This window comes from Neodiprion virginianus, chromosome 5 (genome assembly GCF_021901495.1).
Source record: "Neodiprion virginianus isolate iyNeoVirg1 chromosome 5, iyNeoVirg1.1, whole genome shotgun sequence".
In the NCBI taxonomy this organism is placed as follows: domain Eukaryota; kingdom Metazoa; phylum Arthropoda; class Insecta; order Hymenoptera; family Diprionidae; genus Neodiprion; species Neodiprion virginianus.
The window spans coordinates 5,271,019-5,289,525 of NC_060881.1; the positions used below are offsets into that span (position 1 = coordinate 5,271,019).

An 18,507-nucleotide genomic window follows, 5' to 3' on the forward strand; every position below is an offset into this window, starting at 1 on the left:
GTTTGGTTACGATTGAGAAAATTTTTCGAATACGATAATTCGGCTATTTCGAAATACACATTATTGCGCGGGCATTACATTTGCGTTTGCGTGCAGTAGAGTTTAATTTCTTAATACTTTCACTGGGTATATAGGATATGCATGTATACATATATTTAATATACGAATGTAGCGTAACGAGTTTTATCGTATTTATTGAAACTCGTATATGTTATTTCACTATCACACCAGCGAGTAAAACGTAGATCATAATAAAACAACTTATTTTCCTTTTGTTTATTTTTCTTTTACGTCTGCACGTAGGTTATAATTAATAATTGACAAAAAAAAAAATTATTTCTCTTCTTTTTCGCAACTTTTGATAACTCGGGATATTTTATACGAATTCTATTAATTTATTTATTTAAAAAAAAAAAAAAAAAAAAGATTCAATTCATATATCGGACACACAATCTTGACTCTCACCAGAATTTAGAATCTCAAAGACGTTTCGCGTATCAAGCTTATAATACAGTCTGTACTGTATCGCTCACGCATTTCCGATCGGTGATTAGAGTCTAATTAATTAAGCATTCGACCTTTCAGCTCTTAACTCACCGGCTCACGTTTCGACGATTCAGCCGGATTAGTAAAAAACCACATAGACCAGCGGATTCTTAGTATATATATATATATTACACAGTGCAATAAAATGCGGTAATAGGGCGATTTGTATTTACTTCATCGACGTTTCGATCGTTTTCCGTCGATGATCGGAAGAACTGTTAAAAATAACGCGACAAGCGCAGCTATAATATTATACAGATATATATATATATATATATATATTATTATTATTATACCCCTGACGCACTTTCGACTAATTAATTACACCAGTGGGAGAAAGAGAAATTATACAATTATGACCAGACAATAATGTAAACGATAGAAAATGATTTTAACCGATCTGAGAAAATAAATTTATAGTACCTATTTGAATAATTAGAAGAGAGAAAATGTTTTAACGCTGATAATAACGCAAGGATATTTAATAATCATATAAAATATGAATCAAACTTTTTAGTTTCGTTATTTTCTGATCACTACTGTTTTTCTTCATTCTTTTGTGGCGACGAATGAATGAATGAATGAACGAACGAATAAATTGATCGATCGTAGTAATTTTCTACACGCTATTCGGACAAATGCGTTACGTTTGGATCTTGCGTTTCTAAGCCTGCAATTATCTCGCGTCTCGTAAAACCGATCATCTCGAGTAAACTTCGCCGCCTAATCATCGTGAGGTTGAAGTTAGTAAGGTTACTGTAACGATTCATTTTTAGGAAGAATGATTATTTCTCTATTGAAATCGAATGATCCATTTTTCAAAAGCAGAGTGTATTTAGATTTTGGAAATGTAAACTCTTTCAAAGTAGTTGTAAATATTGAAAACGCCTGATTTTAGTATCAATATTTTGTTACGATTAACGCTACTAACTTGAACCTGGTTAAAATCGTTACTTCGCACCAACGGGATTGTCCGATGTTCAGGTAAATCTTGATAAACAAAACATACTGATATACTTTGAAAGTAATTCTCAAATCGCGCAAAAATAATGATATTTTTTCCCCCGAAATTCCGTTACGTTAACGTTGCTAATTTCATCCTAGATAATTATCTCCGTTTCTCATATTATCTCATCGTCATCTCGACACCTCGCTGCACGCTACGAGAGTAAAATGGTAAGTGGTAGAAAGATAATACACACATTTAAACCGGTTCGTAATCGTCATCGAGGATGTAAGTAGGAGACGGCGGAGTAATTCACGGTTTTTCTGAATAAGCCTACTGACATGCAGTAGAAGAATTCAGGTGTTTTGTTTTAACGCGCGGTGGACGACGCGAGGTTTGACTATCCTGCATGAGGCCAAAGCAGGAAGACGACCTTTCGAACAATACGCACTTATCATAATTTAGCATTCTTGGACGCGTGGGTTGCGCGTTCCGGAACGATGTATGTACCGGTCTTGTTATTACTCGGTCGGTAAGTTGTGTAAATCACGTGCACGGAGGTATGCATCGCACAACTCGTGAAAAGTTGATTCGGCGCGAAACTGTCTAGCCGAAAGGCTTCTTAGCTAGAATGATCAGCGTCTAATTAGACAATTTAATTATTTCAATTTTATTCGCATCTCTTTTCTCTAGGAGCGTCGTTTTTTAAGGAAACTCGAAGCAGGGTTAAATGTTGTTCTTTCTTTCTTTGTAATCGAAGATTTATATGAGATTGAAGTTGGTAACTTACTAATTGACAAGAAAAATTACTGTTTAACAAGTTTATAGTGACTTTGAAGTGGTCAAGTTCTCAACGTATGAATACGTTTTATGTTATCCTGACTTGGTGCATTTCAGACATTTCTGTAATGGTGAAATACCGATCTTTTTACACGAAAAACTCGTGATTTTACGTTGGGAAACAGTTAATAAAAAGCTTGAATAAACTCAGATTTTGTAAACTCAACTTTACCAGTTATTCGAAAGGTGCAGGATAGTAATTTTGTTTTTCAACGTTTCGATACGGTTACTAACTTCGGCCTCATAGATCACTCGGATACCTCGACAAAAGCTAAATGAATTTTCCATTTTTATTTATATGCACCGTGGGAGTTTCTAACCGGTTGAAAACAGGTTCGTGTCAGGATGACGCGACGAGGATGAAGATGAACGAACGGGAGTCTCGATTTGTAAGGATGCCGGTCGATAAGGGGTTGGAAGTAGTGAAAACACGATCGGATGGAGTGCTGAGAGAAACAGCGTTCGTTGCTTACGCGTGTGTGTAACGTCTGTAATAACAGCATGGTACTGCGGAGTTTATTTGAGGGGTGAAGAAGACAGGGGAGGCAGAGGCGGGAACAGTCGAAACAGTAACTACATTCATGATATTATTATATCCATTGAGTTATTGCTCTAAATTGGATATGGCGTGGAAGAGGAGAGGAGGGAGAGAACGAGACCGCAGCGGAGGGGAAGGATGAAGGAAGATGAGGAGGAGGAGGAGGAGGAGGAGGAAGAGGAGGAAAGGACTGGTTGATAACGAGACCGACCTAAAGGCGGAGCCGAGTCGGACGAACATGTGTACAATACAGAAATACGAAAGAAGAAGAAGAAGAAGGACGAACGAGCCAAGGGGTCCCACTCGGAATATATGTTTGAATGGATCTCTTTGTTTTTCATATCTCTTAGGGAGGAGCCAATCGGTTTGTCGAAATAACCGCTCAGCTTGCGCAAACATAGTAAGTAATATTAAAACCGAACAAACACGACGATTGTTTGACAGGATTTAATTTTTTTTTTTTCAACCAACTTCTTCTTTCCTCTATGTTTGTCGTCAGTTATCCTTCGCACTGATCAACGTTCCGGAATATGATTAAAAAGTGGGCGATGTGCGATTCAAAATTATGATAAACTGTAATCGATCGAGTATAATAACGTTTAGTGGACAAGAATTGTTCTCGGATCTTTGAGAGATTGAAAAATAACACCAGCAGCGTAGAGTTTAATGTGAAGAAACGTTGAGGAAAAAATCATTCTTCTAACAACTTTCAGGAAGTTGGTTTTACGGAATATCACTACGTTTTTTTTATAATCACGGTTCACTACATTTCTGACAATTCGAAAGATGCGATGTAACGATTTTCTCTCAACATGCATCGTTAAGGTAAAATGTGAGTATGTTCAGCGCTGAAAATGTAGTCACGTTATCCTCGCGAACAACTTCAAAGCCTGGCTCAAAACATGATGAAAATTGTTTAATCAGCCATGCGACAAATCGACGAGGCTGAAGTTAGTCGCGTTATCGTAACGAAAAATTGAGGGAAAATTTACTATTTTCATATTCTTACAATAGCTTTTAAGGTCATACGCTTTGATGGAACGAAGAATTCGAAATGCAAGTGTTTTGTTTTATCACGGTTTCAAGAAAAAGTCGCTACCTTGCACCTCTAACAAAGACCCAGAATTATTAAACCATTCCAAACAAGATATAGTTTAATTTTGAAAATCAAACTCGTTGAAAGTATAAGTTTTTAAATTGCCGAATAACGGTGATTTTTCAGCCAGAGGTTTCCTAGCGTTAACGTTACCAAATTCAGCCTGATATGATCGACGCTAAGAATTTCACGCGTGTTCGTTCATGTCTAAAATTTTCGAGGTCAATGGAAAAACCTCGACCACTTTCACGTGGTACGGAATAGTTAGTTATCGACGAAAGTTGGGGAACTTGAGTCTCGGAAAATATTCGTCATCGACGTCAATTAGAGCAGGTCGTAAACAAAAGATAAGTCAGGGAAAAACAAAAAAATGTCGAAAATATCACCAGGCCCGGAAACGTCAGAAACGCGACTCGGTTTCACGATCCATTGAAGCTTCGTCGTGGGTGCGTTACGGGAAAAAGGAGGAAAAAGGAGGGAAACTTACCAGGACTCTGGCGAAGCGGCTTTCCAGCTCGGTCGCGTCGGGCATCGGGAGTCTGGGAGGAGGGCCTCTGAGGCTCCCAGCTCTGTTGTGGGGCCCGCCTAAGGTGCCCATGCCGGATCCGGGACTGTGCTGAGAAGAGTAATGCTGAGCAGTGGTGCCATTCCCCCTTTTATGATCCCCGGCGTTCGTTCCGCCGTCGGTCGTGTCTCCTCTGCGGCTTTGCGCGATTCCCATTGTTTTCCCGGGCACGCGCGCGCACGCCAACTTATCACCGTGGCTCGGTGGTAATTTCCTGGCTTTTAACGCTGGTACACACTGCGATGACACTTTCGTCGCACAACACGCGCGAAGGCGGATGATGAGCACGCAACCCCCGGCGGGTTGGCCGAGCGGATAACGAGACGACGACACGCGACGCGGAGCGAAATCTCCTCCCTCACCCTCGGGATGTCATCGCGATTTTCGTTGATATCTTCACGCTTTTTTTCCAACACTTTTAACGTGTCCGCACTCGTTATTCCCGCGCCTTTATTGTTATCACCAAATACGCGCAGACGACCCGACCGAGTACGCGCAGCGGCGTGCAACAGGTACCCTGCACCGCGAAACGACACCATTCATTGCGACGAAACTACGATAACTTTGTAAGAAATCTCGATCGCAGACTCCAGCCTTTCGCTTCTAGCCACCTACTGCTTCTGCGGTTTGTAACTCCCCGACAACTCTCATCTCCGCTCGCTGAATCGATCGTCGCGCACCTTCGCTTCGAGCGCCCATCGCGGCAACTAATATTCGTTCACACAGATGTACCCCGGTTTTAACCGCGGAAAATTTAGCGTGATTCGAATCGACGCGACATCTCTACGTCGGTGAGAGATTTCCGAATACCGTGATATCTGACTTACCGACGTCTACGGTCAGCGCGTGCGGTACTACCATAGACTTATACGCGATCTGTAATGGATCTGTGGTGCGCCTGTTTGATTGGCCGACGTCGACAACGGTCTTCTGTTCTTTTCTATTTCATGTATTAGAAAGAGGTGGCGAATCTGCTTTTACCGACCGTCATGGCGGCAACGTTTTCACCGTCTTCGCGTATTCATGAATACTGCGAATTGCATGAATGTTGAATTGAAGTATGAAGAAAAAATTGTCGATCAACACTTGGCTTATTCAATGCCCTAAGCCAGCATATAATATTACCCAGGAGCCAGAGCTAATACGTAACTCAATGTTTAAAGCAAGCTCGAGAGGGTGAGTTAATCGCAGTACCCTAACTTACCGAGCTAGTTGACTATCTTAACACCTTGTAGGGGATATGCTGAGAATTAAAAACTAACTAAATAATTTTTTGTCACATGAGATGTATTTACGAAACATGGAATGAAATGTTAATTTATTAAAAATGAAGAACTTAAGTCTTTACAATTACATGGCTCACGGATGACTTACATCCCTCCACTCCATTTTACGCGTACCTTTTTTTTTTCTGCTACAGTGCTCGGCTTCGTCAACCTCCGGGTGACGCTATGAGCGTAAATAAATAACTATTGCAAGCCACGAACCCGATCCTGCGTCGTGTTTTCAGAGTTTATTAAAACCGTGAGAAACGTAATATTGGCATATAAAACATGCCAAAGTCTCGATTGAGTGCGCCGAGCGGCAGTGACAGGCGTAACAAAAGTTACGACTGGGGAACGCGAGATTGGCGTCAAAATCCTGGGAATCGAAGAGGTTATGGAGGTTATGGTCAGTTCCAAGCCGACAAGTACGAGTGTTTTGTACCCGGGCGAAACGACGCCTCGCCACAGAGTACCGGGGACGATTTTATCCCCCTCGGATTCAGCACTCCCGTTGATTATCATCCGAGAAGTAGCGGAAATTGGCGCGGGCAAAAACGAGGTCGAGACTTCAATCAGCATAGATACAGTTTCAACCTCGACAGTCCCAGGACAAGTTTTAACGATTCCAATTCTCCCAAGTTCTTTCACAAGCATCAATTCTCGCCACGAGGGGTGAGAAAGGTTTCGTAACAGCGAAGCTGAATGTATTTGAATATAATAGCAAAATACGCTTTGACGATAGTTGATTTTCTTTGTTACGTTCTGACTCTTACGTTACTCGATTACAGTCTCATCAGAAAAATGTGCGTAGGCAAACAGACATATCGGCTTACGTCGACGCCAAGTCAATGCTGGAGGATCCCTGGGCTGACCTTATGACAAAATTGGAAACGTCGCAATCTTTCTGCGGACGCAACAATGATTCTACGAATCTCGATGCCAGTGGAAGTTCCTGCGGAAGTATTTTAATGGGCAATCTGACCGTTGATTCTAACGGCAAGAATTCCAGCTCTGAAAGTCAAGAGTCACAGATAGCTGCCCATGAAAAATCAGAAACGAAAACAATGCCAAGTTAGTAAAGTCCTAAAAGATCGGTTTAATACCGATGAATGTAAATATGTAACGAGTATGTGTAAATATTTTAGAATATAGAATTATTATTTAAATTTTTTTTCTTTCGTAAACTTCCAACAATGACTAACAATTGCGTGAAATTTATACTCACAACGGTTTTTACTCTTCTCTGTAAAGCAGATTTGTTAGGATGTCATATCAGCAGTGCAACCACTTTCGGTATGCTGAGATAAAAGTAGGGAAATGATATTACGATAACAGAAAAACATTATATTATATCTCACTATTCCTGGCTGTGATGATAAATAACTGTTTTTACTGACATTGATGTGCAATTTTTATTTCTTTTTTATTTACGTATTTTAATATTCACAGAGCAGTAAACCTTTTTTCTAAAAGGTTAAAAATTAGCGCATTGCAAAACATATTCTTTGGAAGATTAACACGTAATTTGTTCATAACTAAACGAATTTTTTTTTTTACCGTTTCGTATAAATGCCGATTTGAGGTTGTTTGTTAATCTGCATAAAATTGTGACTGTTTTTATCGCTTTCTACATGACGTCGTAGTCAAACTTGTCATTACAACGCGATGGGATTCTAAGGTTGCGATCACATTGCTTTGATATCAGAGGACAGTGTTTCTGAGATTTTATACAATTCGAATTAGGTCTTAGTGCAATTTGAGGTTGAAAACGAAAGTTTTAAACTTCCTTAAATGTAAATATTAATAGTAATAACAACTGATCACGCCTTGTTTAGCGTCTTGTAAAATTTCACCACTTTACAGGATTGTGAACATTCTGTATTACCATATTTACTATTTTTCATCAAAGCATGAAGTTTTTTTTTTCAACCCTACGTTCAAGGGGAGCACCCAATGAAATTGCCAAGTCTGGGATTTTTCAATAGAACTAAATACGCGTCAGTCTATTTATTTTCGAGCCTTAAACCACCAACAACAATTTCAAAACCGAAATTTTTTTTTTTCGTAATGTGTGGTTTCATCGTGATAGGTTTCAGACTACTCGCTTTTGTTTCTTTTGAGCAAGATTTCGGGTTGTCACGTCGATTTTTCTGAAAATTCCTAGCCTCCAAACAAAGATTGCCTAGGATCGCTTCAATTTTTTGCGACCCCGAATCTGAAAGAAAAAATGAAAACCTATATTTTGCCCTTTCGCTTGCAATGTTAGTGTTATTCCCGTCGAACCAAGTACACGAAACTTCTTCCGATTTTTCGTCGTGTTCTCAGGATCTATTCGAAGAATGCCCAGTATTGGTAAATGTTTTCCGCATCCTATTTCTCGAGAAAAAAAAAAAAAAAAAAAAACGGTACAAATAATTGCATTTTATCATTCTCAAAAAATGTTTGTGACGAGAATTCATTCAAAGTGTGACAGAACTGCATTAATTCAATTCGGAGAATCAGCAAATAGATTCAAACAATAGAAAATTAAAATAGTAAAGGAATAGTAATGTTGAGTCGAGAAAATATTCAATGATAATTGAATGTTTTAATATTTTAATAAGTGCTTAGGCACACATGCAATTAGCGTAATGAATACCAAGTAGATATACATATATTTCCATATATTCAAAGAATTTTCAAAACTTGTCAATAGTCGTACCTACGTATGTACGTATATACAAAAAAGAAAAAAGAAAGAAAGAGAAGAAAAAAAAAAAAAAAACTAACAGCGCATAAACATATTACTGTAATTATTATTTTTATTATTATTGGAAAGAGGTATCGTCTGTTTTTTTTTTTTTTTTTTTTTACATAGCGTGCTAATAAATAGTGATATATAACTATATTATTATTATCATCGTAATATGATTTATTACTCGCGTGCATAATATACAACATTGGCAATCCTCCCTTTTCTTTTTTTCAAACGTTTATTTAAAATATACTACGTAGTAAAGCAGAAGAAATTTCACAGCGTTAAATATTAGTACAATACGATTTTGCCATTCATAGGAAAGATTTGAATCAGTACATTCATATGTTGTATTATTCATATTGATTTATTGACGATATATTCGCATGAATGTTATCGCCAGTTTAAGGATAATTCGATCATTTGTACAATTAGTTATGTTGTTATACAATAATACGTGAATATAATGACTCGCGAATCGTTTTGATTATGTTTTTTAAGATTCGTCACACTTTTTGGTCAATTTTTCTCTTTTGTCATCCCCAATTTTCGACGTAGGTAACATATAAAATAACAATAACGAGCTAATTAAATATGAAAGAAACAACAAAAGAGTACAAATATTCTATGATAACGATTAGAGACATTTGCGGATAATTGTATATAATACATACATTTTTTTTTTTTTTGTTTCTATAGTAAAATATCTGACCATGTATACGTATTGTCACATACCTATTATTACATGAAATGATGATAATAAACAAGAACGTAATTTCGAATAAACGTATGAAACCATGAACCTGCACCAGTTATTTTTGTAAACATTTATTCTTCCTACCCTTTGCGAAGCTTTTCTTTTTCATATTTCAATATAGCTATATAGTATTAAGAGTCTGCCAAGATATTCGCCAGGATCTCGCACCGAGTACATAAAACTTGAATTATTTTTGATGCGTATGTAAATTATGATTGCGATTAATCTATACAGTGTAACATTGATATATATTTAACACTGACTCAGTTCTTATACGAAAAACACCTTTCAACATATCGTCAAGTTGGATGAAAGTTTGAGTAACGTTAAGATGCGAATGAAATAATTCACTTTAATAACTCATGATTATATGTATATGCGTATGTACAATAATTATATTTATTAATAAAATCAAGGATATGATGGGTAATTTCAATCGATATTTAACCAAGCAGCGGTCTTTACGCGTTTACGTGTATAATGTATCTTACAAGGACGTAAGCTCTACGGGAAAAAAACCGATGTTACAACATATCGTTAGAGTTAAAAATTTTATACCATGTACCCATTATATACGTATAATAATAAGAATTGACCACGTATTTTATGTTTATATATATATATATATATATATGTAAATGTATAATATAATATACCATATGTGTTTGTTTCTTTAATTTTTATTCATTTATTCACTTCGAATTTTTAATCAACAACATATCATTGGACCCCATTGTGACATCAGATATCCCAGATACGAGTTACAACGCATATAGATTTTCCCGCGAATTATAATCCGCAACGATGTGCATCTTCCAATTACCGATCACGGACATAGTTTTTCATATTTTTTATACATTTAAATTAAGAATCATTCACGTATAATATCGTACACATATAATATGTACAGGTAGAGACAAATGCGACAAGTTACACCTAATAGGTACTATATAATAGTATACTGCCCTTATAACTGTGCCGGAAAAATAGCAGTTTTGGTCATAAATTTTACACCGATATGTTGGGAAAAGAATAAAATTCATCGTTATTAAAAAAATTGATTGGATATACTTATGATATCGAAAGGCAACGATGATTAATTTTTATTTTTTTTTTTTCGGACAGAGTGTATTGGTCATATCAGCTGTGTATGCGAATATTGTAATTGCGTAATTCACTACACAGCACGGGGACATGTATATATGATACAGATAGAAAACAGGTGAAGATTTCTTTTCAGAATAATCGTACATAGAAGCCAGCATTGAGAATACACCAGCTTAGTCGAATATTGCTAGGTGAAAATCTGCGATAAGTCGAATCCAAGGAATTGATGAAATTTGCAAATTTCAAGCAGCCCGGCAAATAACAAGCGAATCGGCAAAGCTGCGAAAGAAAAAAAATAAAAAAAATTCGTCTCGTCGTTGGTACAATCGGCAATATGTTGAGCTATGTACTTGTAATACTGCCCTTATCCTCTTCTAACAATGACTCGTCGAGCTGAGCAGAGCAAAAATCACCCGAATCACAAATGAAATGCTTGCGAGTATATAAATTTTTTATCCGACACCCCTTGAAAATACGGCTTTTAAATAACAAACCCGAGTTACTTGATTGGTATAATGACGGTACGGCGGTTTGTAGCCAATTTCACGTCATTGACGACGAGCAACGAAACACAATCAATGTAAAAAGATTTATTTATTTTTTGTATTTAGTCAGAGCTCGATACTTTAATAGAATCTCACGATAAATGGTATTTGTATATATAATTTTTTTTTTATCATTTCAAACAATACAATTATACATATTGTATCAAATAAAGAATCGTGTTTTGTTTGTTAATTGCGGTAAATACCTTTGTTAAACCAAATGAGAGAATCATTTTTTGAACAGTCGGGTGGCTTCGCCGCTCATTGTGCTTTCCCATCCGCTGAAGTTTCCGCTCCTTTCTCGTATTTTATGAAGCTTTGTGTGCACCGGTCACCATATCACTGCTTTGAAAAGCCGTGTTTTCAAACAGAGTGGGATAAAAAATGTATACATCACAAGCGGAAAGCAATTTTGACTCGTGTGATCGGCCGCCCTGAATTCGCTCGGACGGCTAACTTCGCACTCGTCAAAATCGCCTTCATTTCGCCCTAAATACACAAGATACTATACCTGTATACATTTGCGTGTATGTGTTATGTATTTACATATATACACTACATTCACATGTATGTACATTGTACATACAACGAAGGGATTCTCTATCGAGCGGGTACAACTGAATAATAAATAAACTGTCAAAGGGATCGATATAATTAGTGGACGTAGGGACGTCATAGGCGTGTAACTGTGTAACAGCAATGAGAAATAGACGCGATGTCACGTAACAGTGACATTTTTATCCCTATCCAGCTCGCGGTTGAAACGCAATGCATCGGACACGTTACACGAACTTAAAAATAGAAGGAATATAGAATTTCAACTTCACCACGCACTTCACGCACACCCCGTACGATTAGTCTTTGCATGCCGATTTCTCAGTTTTCAGGCAATCGTCGAAGATGAAATCGCCTATTAACCATTCTTGCCATGGTTTTCTTTGGCTTGAGTTAGCGTTCGGGTATTTGTAAACTCTGGAAATGATTTTATCGTCAAAATTTAATCGCAAGCGTGTCCACGGCGGCCATGACGGTTACCTATCGCCATTTTGTTATCGATTCATCCGCCCCCCAAGACGTTTTGCGTCGAAAATTTTTACGCGAACAGGGAACATTTTCAGAAATACAACCTCTTGAATGATGAAAATTCACATTTCTCGAATGATACGTCCGTGCAAAGCTTGCTCGAACTGGGGAAAGGAATGTTACGTACGGTTTTGTGCTTCGACCTAAATCCTCGTAAGGGGTAATCACGTCTGGGTAAGTCGTTGCGACGTCGAGGATGTAATAGTAAATAATTGGCCAGTGACGAGAGCTTGTACTAGGATTTAGGGCACCGGTTATTGATTGTACCGAACCGCCAAGTATCGCTCGAAACGTTAGCTAATTACGACGAGCGCATGAAGCACGTATAAGTATCGCAAACTCTTCCAATATTCCATTACAGGTATACGGATAGTGTGTATATAATATAAGTACAGGATGATAACCGGGCCAAGTCAGCAATTTGCGTTTATTCGACGTGTACCTTTTATGCGACGAATTTTATCGAGTGAATCTTACATGTGTAGAGAAATTAAATTATGAATGATAAATTAAGCATCCGTGACGACCTCGCGCACTGAACCAAGTAGAATCGAATTGAAGATCGCATCTGCTTTGCGATGGGTTAAATTAATTTTCTCTCTTTCACCATAAAAAATAATCGATAATCGCGGACTTTATCGATTTTTTTTTTTTTAACGTCAATTGTTGTGCAGGTACTATAGGAGCTTATATTCGTTTCTTTGACGACATTAATTTAAGATAAATGTATGATACATGAAATACGTTGTATAGGTATAAAAGTGTACGTTGGAAAAATCGAATGTTTAGCTATTCTAATTCGCCAATGAAATATAATAATATGGCACTGTTTTACACATTATTATTATTAGCGAAGCTTGTAACGCTTAAACTAGTTATCGCAATGAGAAAAAAAATCGCATCAGGCATATTTTTAGTGAGCGTGGGTTTCGCCGATCAAGCAACCAGTCAATTCTTAAAACTGTTATTATAATCGATCATAAATAGTTTTTCTTTTCCGCAGTTATTATATATGTATATATAAATTATAATACAAGTATATTAATTTAAGTATAATTTACACAAGAATACAATTTTCAATAGTAGAAAATTGTTCAAGACACTACCGATCGATTGTTATTCTTGTATGTTGACGTTATTACATTATGTATTGATGACAGAATATTGACTTTGAAATTGGATACACGCTTTGATCAATTCTGTACAATCTCTCTCCTTAATTTCTCTCTCGTTCAATGTCTCGAAACTTTACGCATTGGTGATATATTTACAATTTATATAATATTCAAATGAATGATCATAAATTGACGATCAAGAATAATGTTTGATTATTTCCGGTAAACATAATTATTGTTTAGTCACACATATGTGAAATAACACGAGGGATGTAAATGCTAAACAATTTTTCCAAACGATATCGTTTTCGAATCAGCACACAGGTACATGGACACTGTACAATACAGTAACGTCTCGCATTAGGCAAATGTACATCGAGACACGTACGGTACAGGTCATGTTGCTTAGAAAATATACACACATGTATAAGGTGTAAATAGATAATTATGCATGCGTGTAGGGCTTAGAAGATAAAAAATACGCTCGTCATTACGCGATCATTATACATAATAGATGTTTCACCTTAACATGTTGATATAAAATATATGTATTATAAATACGCAATTGGTTCGATTTTCATTAATTTCACTCCGTGAAAGAAGCTCGGAATTTTTCAAATTGAAAAAAAAACAAGGAACGACATTTCTTTCGAATTGATAGTGGAATCGATCCAGTTTGACTTAATTGGTCTCATAGTATTTAAAGCTACACGTAGCAGGTATAGGGTATGTATCATTATTTTTCAACGTTAATAATTTTCCTTTCCTCTCATTTCTTTACTTTTTTTAAACTTTTCGCCTCATAAATCACCATAATTATCCGAATTCTTCGGCACTTCATCCGATTTTCCCGCAATGCCAAAACTACCCACAGTGTGACGTGTTGCATAAAACATCCAACTCTATGCATATCCCACGCATCAGTCTCGTTTCTATTTTATACGTCACATATGTATGTGTATATATATATATATATATATATATATATATATATATATATTTATATATATATATACACATGAGTTCGTTCGATCAATGATCGCGCAAGGGAATACACGTACACACCCTGCATGAAGGTCACATTGCCAAGGTGCGTAAATAAATACATACCTACACATATCTCTAATCGATGCGAGCCGCATATTTTCTGTTGCAGGTGAAAGCTCACGTTTATGGATATATATATATATAGGTATACAGGTATTATTTATACGTACGCAATTCTTGCACATAAATATACCCCACATGTGACGCGTGAAATAATATCGGTGAACGTATCTGTACAGTCAGGGCATATAGTTTATGCGTGATATAGATACGTACGCACGCATACACGTATCGGAGTACACATAAATTAATGCCATTAACGAATTAGTTGGGAAACTCGCTGCAGGTTGACCTTATATGGATATAGAACGCTGGTCGTGGTATAAATAGATAATTAGTTACGAAAATCGCGTTGTGCAACCGCATGACGAAGCATTGTTTCAGGCCTTGGAGATAAAGTGAGAGAAAACAAGGAACGGGGAGGAAAACGTGAAAAAAAGAAAAAATGTAAAATAAAGAAAGAGGTCTTCAAAGAAATAATTTTTATCTGTATTGATTCTAATGTTGTTCTACTTTGTCCAGAGATTTTCGAACAAGAGATTGAACAAAAATGAGAAAAGTATTCGGTGAAGGTGTAGCTGCTACGTGAGAGCCTTGATGCTTTTGATAGCTTTTTTATTTGTTTTACGAAAAATTCCGTAGTCTCTCACTTGAGGGTTTTTAATTAAATAAAGTTACAAGAGCCACCGAAAACTGAAACTTTTACGTTAGAAGGACTTTGGTACTATTACTGTATACTCAGCTCGTATTCGTAAATACTTTGGGTACTTGTATTCAATATACATAATACATGGAAAAGGACAAAAAGATAGAAACAAAAATCGATACCTCGAGAGCTTCAGAATTTGAATAGTTAATTTTTATTTTATTTATTTTTTTTTTGTGAGGATAATCCAGATTCTCATTAGCCTAACGAGAAGAGAACTAATTAATGAATTCAGCACTTCACCGAATGACGTAACGCGGCTGACAATGAAAGAAAATCATGGATTACGCGCTCATATTTAATTATAAAACTGGTTTTTTGTCCGATTTTTCAATTGTTCTTAACTTAAGGTTACGAAAGCAGAGCGAAGCGGCTTGCACAACGTTTCCCGCGTTCTCACAAGCGTGTAATTCACCCAAAACGATTCATCAGCTGATCGATCTTTTCGGCGCCATATTGCCGTTTACCAAATACGAAAACTTGCCGTCAGCCGTGCATTTGGTAACTATATACGGCGAAAATATATATCCGAATTAATTATCGAGGATGAAACAATCACTCCCACAGCCTTCGTCGCGCGCATTTATTCTTCGTATAATTTGAGTTACGTCAACGGATGGTTTTCAATTACCGTTAATAATGTTCGTTAATTCGTAACATGGGTAAATCTATGTGCGTGCGTGGGCTCTTTCACCTGTACAGTTACGACTCCGGATCCTTTTCTGTTACGTACATACATATACGTACGCGTATAGGATTTTAATAATTATCAGCCAAGCTTCGTTTAATCTTGATTAAAATTATAGAAACGCCGAGGTCCCTGATATCACTATCATAATTAGACGTAGATATGTGCTTAAATTTCACTGGTATTACAGATTCTGCCAACGCGTATTTAAATTTCATCGTCGACTAACAATGCGGAGAACCGATCGTTGACGACTGGAACGAAATAGCACGGTGTTTTTTTCTTATCTCTTCAAATTCCCGATTCGAATAAGATGATCGAAGTCCGACGTCACGTCACAAACATGATTAACTCAGTTTTCAAGTTTCGCGTTATACCGGGTTTAAACATCATCGTTCATATCGCAGAGCATGTAACAAGTGCGTGTTACCGACTGTAAAGTATTTTTTCATCACAAGTCCTCCTCACACGGCTTGACGAAGACGAAGACGACGATGACGATGACGAATGTGACGCGAGGTTTGCTCCGCGGTCACACGAGGAGTTCCTCGACGAACTCCTCGGCAAGCAAATTCTACAAGTACTCGTCAACGCGGTCCATTTCGTCGGGAGGACTCGGCTCGGAGATGCTCAAAATCGGTAGACCGAAATGCTGGGTTTCGGTGCCGCTCGTTTCCGGTGTTGCGCGTCGCGCGTAATCGCAGCTCTTGGAATGATGATCGCTGTGGAGCTGCTGATGATGATGCGACTGATGGTTGTGGTGACGACCCAATCTCGCGAAATCCGGCTCGCAGGATCGACGATAATATCTATAAACGAAGAACAAGTACCGCGGTACTGCTTTGCCAAAATATCTTGCGAACAAAGAATGGATGTTAGTGATTAATCGGTTTTTTGAGGAATCGATTAATCGATTAATTCAGTTTTTCCATTAATCGTATTTCCGATCAATCGACGGTTTCTTTCAATCGATTAGTCGAATTTAACCTCATAATAATTTTGCAGGTCGATCGGTACATGACTCGCTTGGAAACTTCGATTGAGATTTATGACTACCCTGATATTCTTTGAAACCGAAGATATTATCAGCTTTTGAAAAATCAACAATTTCTCTAATTTTTATTCCGTGTAATACGAGAAATTTCATTCCAGCCTATCCTGCAGTGCCAATTTTTGCGTATGAATGTACTTTGATCTACGGATTATTGATTCATTCATATTTTACCCAATAAATGTAATGTTTGCGTTAAATATCTTTTAAACAGCTCCGAACAACTGTCCTGTAATCCTTGGTCTCCAGATTCGATACATGGATTCCTAAAAACGGCTGAATAAAATTTTTGCTCGTAAATACTACTACAGAATGAACAAAAATTTAAAAACGTATAAGTCATCCGCACGAATAACAAGAGCGAGAATTGACCACAGTGAAAGAATCCGAATACCCGCAAAACTTGAACTACTATCGAAATTTCGAATAATAATATCAGCTTTCAGGATCACCAATTCTTTCGATAAATCCAAAAAAAAAAATAAAAATTTCCGTTTCTTATCGAATATTACAGACTTGATAATCCCCAGTACAAAAATATTCAATAAATGATGAAAAATGAATGTTAAAAAACAGTAAACGTGTTTCGTTCCACCGATAAACTTCGCGTAACCCTTTTCAAATAAATTCTTTACGATCAAGCAGCATTCAACGTTGTTCGCAATTTGTTTACATATCGTCGAATTTTTTTATATCATGTTTTCAAACGTAAGGGTTGAAACGTTTCGTCGAACCTGCACCCCGGGCGATATTTGAAAATTAGGCAACTCACCGCTCGTCAATTGACGCAGGCTGACGAACCGGACATCGCACGTACTCGTGACTTCCGCTGACACGCCATCCCCCAAATCGACGAGCCATAAGGGATGGAGTTGTCCCTGCAGCCTCTCTAAAACGTGTTCATACAGGCGGTCACGTTGAACGAAGTACCAACTAAATTATGGCGGGTGTATCGCGCCCTCGAGCTACCACGCCGAAAATTCAATCCCACCAATTTCTGGCCAGTAAAACCGAGCAGTAAAACTGATCTTCCAATTTCGCAAAGCAATATACGTCTGGGTGATTTCGTGATGGTGGGAAATTTTTTTCTTCAGGGCCATAATTTATTTATGAATCTTTTTAAGCATGTGCCTAAAAACTATTCCAATAAATTCTAAAAAATTTCATTCCCCTGTAATTATCGTAAATAGAAATAAAAATTAACGTTAGTTTTGAATATATTTCAATATCATTGTTGTTCAATACGGAAAATTACAAAATGTATCTGCTTTTATCGTTAGAGCAACACAAAATAGGCCTGAATATTAATGTAGTTTAAAAAATTAAATACTAAATGACAGTAAAGGGAACGAAGGATTTGAAGAAACAAAATTAATGTACATCGTCGCAAAGTCTATGATGGTATGAGTTGGATTTGATATAAACGTATAAACTGATGAATCCATGGATTAAAAAGTGATTTTCTATGTAAGTCGAGACGAGACGAGACGTCTCAGTAGCAAAATTGTTCTGTGACCTGGTTATGAATATTTAAAAGCACGTTGACGTCGACGGGCTATAAAAAGGTTTGCCACGAATCGCATTGACGTTGAATGGTAAAGTGCTCGAAGAATTTTTCGCGTGCGGAAATTAAGAGCGGTGTAAAAAGGAAATTTCGTTCCAATAAATACAAAATATATTCCATCTATTCTCATGGACACTGGATTGAAAAATGCTCACTGTTAATACTGAACAATTCTTACCTTAGTTTTATACTCCACGTATCAGTATTTCATGCTTTCGGTATATTATTGAAAATGTTTTAACCGTCAAGATTAC

At 37.1% G+C, this 18,507-nt stretch overlaps 3 protein-coding genes across 12 annotated transcripts in view; 1 reads left to right on the plus strand and 2 right to left on the minus strand.

The window, feature by feature from the left end:
* Positions 1-5,159, minus strand: part of LOC124304571 (formin-like protein) — a 41,399-nt gene extending 36,240 nt beyond the window's left edge. For 3 of the 4 annotated variants that reach the window (XM_046762971.1, XM_046762970.1, XM_046762969.1), the window contains exon 1: positions 4,454-5,158. In XM_046762971.1, the coding sequence (XP_046618927.1) occupies positions 4,454-4,687 (234 nt within the window). In that variant the 5' untranslated portion in view covers positions 4,688-5,158. Of the gene's footprint in view, positions 1-4,453 lie in introns of all 4 variants that reach the window. The other variant, XM_046762972.1, reaches the window with a different exon arrangement.
* A 670-nt stretch (positions 5,160-5,829) lies between these two features.
* LOC124304581 (uncharacterized) lies at positions 5,830-8,256 on the plus strand. 2 transcript variants are annotated; one of them, XM_046762989.1, is made up of 2 exons: positions 5,830-6,468; positions 6,585-8,256. In XM_046762989.1, the coding sequence occupies exons 1-2, from the start codon at positions 6,085-6,087 to the stop codon at positions 6,870-6,872; spliced, it is 672 nt and encodes a 223-aa protein (XP_046618945.1). In that variant the 5' UTR covers positions 5,830-6,084; the 3' UTR covers positions 6,873-8,256. The 2 variants fall into 2 exon arrangements, with proteins under 2 accessions (XP_046618945.1, XP_046618944.1); XM_046762988.1 differs by having other exon boundaries at positions 5,839-6,477.
* Positions 8,257-8,655: 399 nt separating this feature from the next.
* LOC124304579 (uncharacterized) overlaps positions 8,656-18,507 on the minus strand; it is a 46,238-nt gene continuing 36,386 nt past the window's right edge. For all 6 annotated transcript variants that reach the window (XM_046762987.1, XM_046762985.1, XM_046762982.1 and 3 more), the window contains 2 exons: positions 17,462-17,578; positions 8,656-16,447 (listed from right to left, as the gene is read on the minus strand). In XM_046762987.1, coding sequence (XP_046618943.1) covers positions 16,213-16,447; positions 17,462-17,578 — 352 coding nt within the window. In that variant the 3' untranslated portion in view covers positions 8,656-16,212. The remainder of the gene's footprint in view (positions 16,448-17,461; positions 17,579-18,507) is intronic.

Excerpts from the sequence above, each read along its gene's own strand:
- LOC124304581 (XM_046762988.1), top strand. The coding sequence starts at position 6,085 with ATGCCAAAGTCTCGATTGAGTGCGCCGAGCGGCAGTGACAGGCGTAAC. Across the intron at positions 6,478-6,584 it reads CGCCACGAGGGGTGAGAAAG|TCTCATCAGAAAAATGTGCG; the intron begins GTTTCGTAACAG and ends ACTCGATTACAG.